Source organism: Elgaria multicarinata, chromosome 13 (assembly GCF_023053635.1).
Source record: "Elgaria multicarinata webbii isolate HBS135686 ecotype San Diego chromosome 13, rElgMul1.1.pri, whole genome shotgun sequence".
Taxonomy (NCBI): Eukaryota; Metazoa; Chordata; class Lepidosauria; order Squamata; family Anguidae; genus Elgaria; species Elgaria multicarinata.
The window spans coordinates 23,170,926-23,181,052 of NC_086183.1; the positions used below are offsets into that span (position 1 = coordinate 23,170,926).

The window sequence follows — 10,127 nt, forward strand, 5'->3', positions numbered from 1 at the left end:
TAGGGAACCAAGCAAAAATTATGAGAAAGGGGGGTTAGTTTTTCAAAAGAAATATATTTTCAGTCTGTGACATCACCCAGACAGCTGGGGAGCAAGCTTCATGTGAGCCTAGAATTGAACATAACATATCCATGTAGCTTTGGGCCTGTTTGCACTTCTCCCCTGTTTGGACTGTGAAATTCCTGCTCAGCTTCCTTCACACCTGGAGAAATAACAATACTCTGGTAATACAGCCCAATGATTTATTAGAAGGAACCTGAGCCATATGAGGCACAGACAGGAAGAAAACAGAACAGCAGAAGAAGCAGTCTGGCCTTCTTCAGTCCCATGAAATGGTCACATTCACTCCCTGCATCTTCTCCTGATAAACGCGGTCAAAGCGTTCACTCTGTGCCACTGTCAGGAGGTTCTTCCAGTCCCCGACGATCCCTGGAACACCACAAGAGGGAGCAGTAAACGCAAAGTAGTTGAGCTAGCACACAGAAATGAGTGTCCCTTTAAAGGCTGGCCCTTCCTTTAGGCAGAGTGAGGAAGCTGCCTACTGTGACGTCATTCTGAGCCAGACCCGTTACAGTGCTGGGGCCCTGGACCAACTGGCTGTTGCATTATAGCTGTCTCCCAACTGCACTCACTCAGCACCCTTTGGGAAAGCTTGATTGAGTCAGCAGGCAGATTCACAGACTACTCAGGCAACATGTGTCAGTACCACTTCTGCTGCATTCCAGCAATTCCTTGAGTGAGCACCAAGCAGGCACTAGATGAAGCAGCTGGCAAAGTGTTGGTGGAGAGAACTGGGTGAATCATGTGGAATGCATGTGGGTTCTCACGTGGAAAGGCTTGTATATCAATAAACCTAAATAAATAACCCGGCCTTGAATCTCTTCAGCTGGCCTGCTGCTCCCAAGCACGGTGGAAGAGGCTGTCCTTCCCTGCCTCCCATCTCTCTTGATCAGTGGCTGCCACCCAGGATACCCGAGAGAGCGCCTTCTCCCTTAGCAACCTGCCCGGTCACTGAGGTCACCCGAGGGCCTGCTCCTGGTGGTTCCACATAGATCCATCCTCCGATTGGAATCCACCAGGGGAAGAGCCTTCAGCGTGGTGGCCCCCCTCCTGTGGAATTCCCTGCCTCTGGAGGTCAGGCAGGCGCCAACCTTGCACTCCTTTCGGCGCCTCCTGAAAACGTCTTTATTCCAAGAAGCCTTTCTTTAACATGCAGCCTTGGATTTCTGTTTTTGCTTCTTTTAAATTTTGTTTTAATTTTGTTTTAAATTTTTGTTTTATTCTGTTTTTATTTTCATTTTACCTTGTACACCTGTCGTGGAATTGTAGCTGGTTCTTTTACTATGCCCATGGGTATAAGAAAATGGCCTATCATCCTTAGCTATAGTTCATAAAGTTCATGGCTTCCTGTTCTTTTAAAACTTATTTTTAATGCTGCAATTGCTTTTGCTTTTAGAGTTAAGTTGATGCTGAAACTACGTGACAACATAGGCGTTGTCCACCCCGGCAGTCAGAGGGTGGAAGATGTCTGCAACGAAAGATAACCAAGAAAATAACAGATAGAGATGTTTTGCTGTTTTTCTGTAACTGTGGTATCTTCTAGTCAGAGAAGCACTCATACTCTGTACATGCCTAAATGCTTGGCTTCTTATTGGTTCTTGCATTTTCAGAACTGTATTATGATTGGTGGGAAAGTTCTGCCATAGTATCTAAGGGGAACTGACTCTATAAATATGTTGACATTTCCTAAAATTATTGGGCGCTCCGAAATTTTTCAATGGGGAGCGGTATATAAATATTCTAAATAAATAATAATAATAAATAATAAACAACAGCAAATGCACATGTGACAACACTAAATACCCAGGAAGGTCTGCTTTTACCTTTCCTCAATAACTTCCCTTTCTTGTGGTCTAAAAAGTCATCTGGCAGTGTGGTGAAGTTGGACTTCGGGTTGTCCTTCATCTTCTGGAAGGAGGCATTTTCCACCACAGAATCAATTTGCTGGCTATTCAGCTCCTTTCCAAGGAAATGGCAGATCTTCTCCACACTGCCTCGCAGGTCCTGGCAGAGAAATAAACAGACGGCATGGGAAACTGCCTGCCTAGTGTGGAGGTTCAGCTTGTGGACATCACACACCAACTCAACAGATTTGTAGATCGTGCTGGGGTGGAGTCAGTAGTTCTGGTTTATAATGGTCCCCATGACAGGCAGGTCCTGGAAACCACAATAAATGTGCGAAATCCCGTACTACCAAGGTGGCTTTCTCTTAAATGCTCCCTGTTCCATGCACAGGGCCATCTAAGCAGGCAAAACTGAGAAGTTTCAATGTGTGGGTAAGATGGTGGTGTAGAGAAGAAGGCTTCAAATTTCTAGGGTGCTGGAAATGTTTTGGGACAAGCTGGGCCTGTACAAAAGGGATGGGCTCTAGTTGAACCAGAATACAACCCGACTGCTGATGCTTAACATTAAAAAGGTGGCACAGCAGCTTTTAGTTGGAACCCTGGAGGACAGCAAGGGGAAAGTGATGCACATTATGAGGCAAAAAAATCCAACTTCACATATACGCTAATGGGATCTGAGCTAGTGTTGACTGAGCAAGAAGGAGTTCTTAATTACGATGAACAGGTCGATGAAAATGTTGACCAAGTGTGCTGGTCAGCATTTCATGTTTGACATAATTACGAAGCCAATGAAAAAGAAAACCTGCCAAGATTACACTTAAATACATCTATGGTGAGACCACACTTGGAATACTGTGCACAGTTCCAGTGACCAGACCTTAGAAATGATTTTGTAGAGCTGGAAAAAGTTCAGAAAAGAGAAGTAAAAAGATCAAGTGATTGGAGCAACCCTCCTACGAGGAAAGCTTGCAACATCTGGGACTGCTTAGCTTAGAGAAAACATGATTGAGGAGAGACGTGATAGATGTACATGCGGTGGGGATAAGTGGATAAGGAGACATTTCTCTTTCACAATACTAGAACACAATGGAGTCATCCCATGAAGCTGATAGGTGGGAGAATCAGGACAAAGAAAAGAAAAGACCTCTTCATACAGTACATAGTTAAACTATGGAATTCACTAACATAGGGTATAGTGATGACCACCAATTCAGATAGTTTTAAAAAGGGAGTGGATAGATTCATGGAGGAGAAGGCTACCAATGGCCCCTTGTCCTGATAGCTATATACTATCTCCAGTATCAGAGATAGCATGACTATGTGCACCAGTTGCTGGGGACCAGGGGCAGGAGGGTGCTGTTCCAGTCATTTCCTGCCTGTGGCTTTCCCATGGGCAACTGGTTGGCCACTGTATGAACAGAATGCTGGACCAAATGGATACTTGATCAAATCCAGCACAGCTCTTCTTATGTTCGTAGAGGCTCATTGCACTTAACAGCTTTCCATTGTTAAAAACCTTCACTTGGAGAAGTGAAGAAACAACGTAAGCCAGGATGGGTGTGTATACAGCCGACGGTCAAACCATACCTGCTGCAGGTCTTCATAACTGTTGAAGAAGGCATTGGGTCTCCCCTTCACCTCCAACCAAATTTTACATGGTCAAACCAGGAACCATACACCACTGGAAGAGCAAAGCAGAGCCAAAAGTGGCTTGTCAACAGTCCAGGGGGACAGGGACAGGAGGGATACACTTCCTGCCTTCAGACACAGATACGCATTATCGTCTCACAACTGAAACTGAGGCCTCGTCATTTCCACCCTCCATATGTTCAGGTGATTCACATCTACCTGTGAATGGCATATATATATATATATATATATATATATATATATATATATATATATATATATTCAAGGAAAGCAGTTAATGAGCATGGCACATTTCCCCTTCCTTCCCTTTTGCCCTGTTGGAATTAATAGTTCTGTGATAAGGTTATGAGGATGGGTAAGAAGAAAGCCTTCATGGTGTGGGGCATAGCATGTTGGACCAGCCCATCTTCACTCAGTTATGAGATACACAGAGTGGCTTTGGACTAGTCTGTGGCAGCCAGTATTTCTACCACTAAGCTTACACCATGATTATGAGGGGTAACATGGCACAACTCCTCCAGTCTTGTACCCAGTCTTGTGGCCTTGTGGAGAGCAAGATACAAAAATACAGTGTTAGATAAATACAATAACAGATCCAGTTCAGCACTTTGACAAATGCACAAAATTTCTTCAGAGAAGTCAGGATAAACAAATGAAAGACACTTGTAGTTACAAGTCTCAACTGCTGGCTTCTACTACTGGGTAAAGGAGGACAGGAGAGTTCAGTGGTTATATTGCTCAGTGTGTCTTTTGGGGGGGAGGTGTGCTACAAGCCAAATGGAGGAAGACATTTGTTTGTCCTCTTTCCATACCATTCCCACTCAGGAATTCCTCCAGGAACTCTTCCACAGTTCCAGGGTCCTTGAATATTTTGCAGCATTTGGAATAGTGGTAAAATGAGACCAGCACATCCTTGGGATTACGCAGAGTATAGATCACCTGTAGGAGAGGCAAGGGTGACATTGTGAGAGGGCCACATCTCACCCTTCTCAGGAGGTGAAGGTGGGCTTGATATGAGAATTGTTGCTGCCTTACCTTAGCCTTGGACTGGAGAAATGACTTGGGGAAAAGCTGAAATGGCAAGTGAGAAGTGATGTGTCTGGGTCGAGGATATGCCAAGGCAATCTTCATACCATCACTAGCCTCAATCCATGGTGACCGTTCCCACGCAACTGAGCTGCGAACCCATGATGGGTCTCCATTGTGCCAGATCAAGCCCAAGATCTCCCCCATCCAATTGGTACCTGGAAGGGAGTCCAATAATCATACAGTTGCCTCTTCTTCCCATCCACTCTTGGTTCTGCAATAGAGGGCTCATCTACACCAAGCAGGATATTCCACTGAAAGCGGTATATAAAAGTCAGGAGCCACACTATTGCTTTATAGCAGTATTGAAGTGCACTGCAGGATCTACACTACTGCTTTATAGTGGTACTGAAGTGCGCTGACAACTGTTGGGGCCCATGACACATCTTCACCAAGCAGGATATTGCACTATGAAAGCAGATTATTATTATTATTATTATTATTATTATTATTATTATTATTATTATTATTATTATTGGCATGGGGCCACCCATTACGACCAATCAGGGGGCACCATTGGCTCCTTCCTGCCTTCAGAGATGGATATGCATTATCATCATACAGCAGTGGAACTGAGGCCTCCCCATCTCCACCCTCCACCAGTTTTATTATGTGAACTGCCCAGAGAGCTTCAGCTATGAGGCGATATATAAATGCAAATCATCATCATCATCATCATGGCACATTTCCCCTTCCTTCCCTTAAATAAATGCCCTTATTTCACTCTTGGTTTTGTCTAGGGAAAATCTAGGGAAAAACTAGAGATGACTATGGTGCATTGGTGGTCATAAGAACAGAATAGTCTTTGTGGATCGGAGCAAAGACCTATCTAGTGTAGCATTTTGTTCCTACAGTGTTCAACCAGTAGGGTGACCATAATTTGGAAACCAAAAAGGAGGATAACATGGCCACGCCCAACATGTCCAGCCCACAACGGGACGTGCCCACTAGGGATGTGCTCCGCTCCGATTAGGAGCGTAGAAGCAGTAGCGGATTGGCCTGCTCCGCCTTACCCAGAGGCGGAGTAGGAGCGGACCGCGGACCCCCTAGAAGCAAGGCGAAGAGAAGCGGCCATTTTTCGGAGCTCCGAGTTCAGGCGGAGCGCTCCGGTCGCCATCTTGAAAACATTTCGCCATAGGATTGCATTGCGGCAAATAATTGCGCATAACTACGTTGTTTTTGAAGCTATCATTCTGAAAATTCTTGTGCACAGAGAGTCGTGGATGGGGGTCATTTTGAGACCACTCTCACCTCTCTGCATTGTACGGGTCACGGGCTATATTTTTGTGAAAATCGGGTCAACCGCGCGGCTCAAACTGCGTTTTCGGCTTTTCGCCCATAGGATTGCATTGAGGGAAAGAATCGGGGATAACTGGGGGGGGGGTTAAGCTATCATTCTGAAAATTCTTGTGCACAGAGAGTCGTGGATGGGGGTCATTTTGAGACCACTCTCAACTTTCTGCATCGTACGGGTCGCGGGCTAATTTTTTGTGAAAATCGGGTCAACCGCGTGGCTCAAACTGCGTTTTCGGCTTTTCGCCCATAGGATTGCATTGAGGGAAAGAATCGGGGATAACTGGGGGGGGGTTTAAGCTATCATTCTGAAAATTCTTGTGCACAGAGAGTCGTGGATGGGGGTCATTTTGAGACCACTCTCAAATTTCTGCATCTTACGGGTCGCGGGCTAGAATTTTTTAAAAAATCGGCGGGAAAAAAACCTTTTTCAAAGGGCTGAGGGGCAGAGTCAGCTCTCGGTCATGATGATCCCAAAGTTGGAGGAGGGCATAGGCAAAACAGGTAACTTGGGATTCTGGGAAACTTCTCTTTCTTCATCTGAACGGGCTTTTCCCCGTGTTTTTTAACACACCTCGCAGGGATGTTGTGTGTGGGGTGCCCGATTTTCAAAAATTCGCCAAAAATCAGGGGATGATGGGATTGCTTTGAAACTTGGCGTGCGTGTGTATATCCCCATGAGGTGTCATGGTGCCAAACATGAGGTTTCTAACTTGAACAGAAAAAAAGTTGTATAATTTTTTAGCTTTCAATGCAAGCCTATGGGGGGGGGAAACGGAGCTCCGGATCCGGATCCGGAGCTCCGGGCGGAGCGGAGCGGAAGTGGGCGGAGCGGGGGCGGGGCGGGGCGGCCCGATCCGAAAAATGGCGGATCTGCAAGTGAAGCGGAGCAGGGGGTCCGTGCACACCCCTAGTGCCCACCCAAATATGGCCTTGGTCACATGTCTGATTTCACAGCACATAATTAAGACATACCTGTTCTATATAACATCTTAATGTTAAAATCACTGGAATACAGAACAGGTGAGGCATTGAATGTATCTGAAAATAATTCCACTCATTCCTACTTTTCTAGCTTTTGCTATACTTTGAAGCTTTTGCTGTTCTCTGTGTGATACATTCTCCCCTTCTCTCAAATAGCTTTTCTGACAGTTGCTCCAGTGGGAAGTCCACATTGCCCTGCTCGTGCCCTCCGCTCCATTAACACCATGTCTCTTACCTGCCCAAGAGTTTCCACATCTCTCGCTCGTCTTCGCCCGTTCTCGCTCGCTGCCCCCTATGCCTGGAATTCTCTTCCATTGCATTTGAGGACCACAATGTCAATTTCTGTTTTTAAATCTCGCTTGGAAACATTTCTTTTCTCGAAAGCTTTTTAACTGTAGCGTCGTCATACTAGTCTATATTTCGTTTTAATGTCCCTACCCCTATTGGTTTTTCCCCTCCCTCCCCTGTCTGTTACGTAAATTTTAAATTGTAAGCCATAAAGCAGATTGTCTTGTTTTGTTTTATTCTGTACAGCGCCATGAAAATTGATGGCGCTTTATAAAATAATAATAATAATAATAATAATAATAATAATAATAATAATAATAATAATTGATAACATCCTCCTGTGTATTTTGCCTAGCAAGTGTTATTCAGAAGCATACTGATACTGTGGGTATAGCAATCATCATGACTAGTAGCCCTACTGCCCATGAATAGAACATAGGAAGAGCCATGCTGGATCAGACCAAGGTTTCATCTAGTCCAGCATTCTGTTTACACAGTGGTCAACCAGTAACCTTCTAGCAGGACATGGATACAACAGCACCTTCTTCTTCTTTTTTTATAAATTTTTTTATTTTCTACAATACATAAACATACACATTACATCACATAAAAAACACACAACATACTACATAATTCAGTTGAATACAATATCTTATCTTAATAACATAATCAATACACCTACAGTGCACCCCCCACCACAGGATCTCATACCTGATTCCAGAATCTCATACTTTCTTCTGCTGCTGGATTCCCACTCCCTTTAGAAAATACAAATATTAGGAACTGTTTCCAAATTCCTTCAAAATCATTTGATTTAGCTATACCTCTTCTCCATTTAATATTACTTGTTAATTTATCATTAATAGCTATATCCCATACTTCTTTATACCATTCTTCAATAGAATATTCCCCTTGTATCTTCCAGTTCCTAGCTATAATTAATCTTGCTGCAGTCAACAAATTCGTTATCAGTTCCTTAATTTCCTTTTTACATTTAAAATCTTCTTCAAATAGCGACAGCAATGCAACTTTTGGTGTTCTTTCTATCTTCATTTCAACAATTTCTTCAATTCCCAAAAACACCATCTTCCACAATTTCTGAACATAGTTACATTCCCACCACATATACAAATACGTTCCTTTAACCCCACAACCTCTCCAACAATTTTCTGTTTGCTGATTGTTTATCTTGTTCAATCTAACCGGTTAGGTACCACCTCCATACAATTTTATAATAATTCTCTTTTATTCTTACTGACATATTTCTCAACGCTCTTTGTTTCCATATTCCCTCCCAACCCTGTTGTCCTATTTGTACCTTCAAATCTGTCTCCCAAACCGTTTTACCCGAATTATCCATTGTCCCTTTCTCCACCAATATTCTATATATTTCGCTCATCAACCCTTTTAACACTGTTCTTTTCCCCCTTTCCTTATCTTTCTTATCTATTAATTCTTCAAACTTTGTTAATTCTCTACACTCTCCATTATCTCTTACCCACTTTTTAGTCCATTGTTCTAATTGCCTATAATTTAACCAAGTTAACTTTTTATCCTTCAAGACCTCTTCTATATCCTCTCTTGTACCCATTCCTCTTAACCAATCTCTTAATTCATTTTATTTTTTTCTATTAAAACTTTGCTTAATCTACTCTTTAATTCCTCTGGGAAATTCTTCAACAATATTACCGGTGACAAGGGAGAGCTGCTCGGAAGCAGCGCCCCTTTATATTTACTCCAAATTTCCCAGTGAGACCTCAAAAGCGGATTATTTATACCTTCCACCCATTTTTTTTTCCTTCCATAAAAAAAACATTTTCTAATTTAGTCTCTATGTTACTCATGTTCTTTTCTTCCATCCAATCTAAGTTCCCTAATCCTAAAATTGCCTCCACTATATAGCTTAATCTATTGGCTACATAATATAATGTAATATTCGGGAGACCCAATCCTCCCTTTTTTTGACTCAAATACCATTTACTTTTATTTACCCTCGCTTTCTTATCACCATTACAAAAGTTATTTATAATCCTTTGCCAACTTTTTAACTCTAGTTCTGAAATTTTTATTGGTAGCATCCTAAACACAAAATTTATCTTTGCTAAAATCTTCATTTTTATTAATGCTATTCTTCCAAACCAGGATAAATTTAACCTTTTATATTTTTCCAATTTTACTAAAATCTCTTTTTTAAAAACATTTAAATTTTCTTTCTCTAAACTCTCTAACTTCTGCGTAATTTTTATTCCCAAATATCTAATCTGAGTCTTAACTCTCATTTCTCTTCCCCTTTCTTCCCAATCTTTCTCTTCTTTTTTAGTATAATTAAACAGCAACTGCACCTTCTTGACCATGTCCTCCAGAAACTGGTATATATAAGCTTACAGCCTCTGATACTGGGATATAAGGAATGAAAGTTGTAAATCATGAAGTGGGTTGGAAGAGGTAAATATATTGTTGTTCAATGTTTATTGCATGTTTCACATTTGACATAAGTGTAATAACACACATTATCATGCAAGCCTGGGCCCATGTAAGACTACTAGTCCAGGAACATAACAGCACCACTGACCTGATTTAGGATAAGTAACATTCAGTACATCGTCGTCCAACAGTTGGAATTCATTTTCCACAAAGTTGAGTGTTTCCACATCATACCCTTTATTTGGGAAAAGGATTCCCTTGTGGGTGAAATACAGTGCAGATGACATTGGGGGAAAAACCTTATCTGGAAGAGAAATAGAGAGACATGCAGCAATCTTGTCACCAGACACCTCTGGTGTCCTTCCAGAGGCGTCTGGTGCCAAGAGGTCTCAGGCAGGTGGTGGCAGTGGGGATGAGGGAGGTAAGCCTTTGTAAACACACACACACACACACCAGTTACTCAGCTAGCTAGTGGATTTTCATTCTTTTCTTTTCTTT

General features: G+C 42.5%; 1 protein-coding gene across 1 annotated transcript; it reads right to left on the reverse strand.

The window, feature by feature from the left end:
• Positions 1-319: 319 nt before the first annotated feature.
• Positions 320-9,916, reverse strand: LOC134408025 (sulfotransferase 2B1-like). The gene is given in 7 exon segments (XM_063140086.1): positions 320-429; positions 1,884-2,064; positions 3,492-3,553; positions 3,556-3,585; positions 4,367-4,493; positions 4,590-4,798; positions 9,778-9,916. Coding segments are annotated over 7 exon segments (858 nt in total).
• Positions 9,917-10,127: the final 211 nt, after the last annotated feature.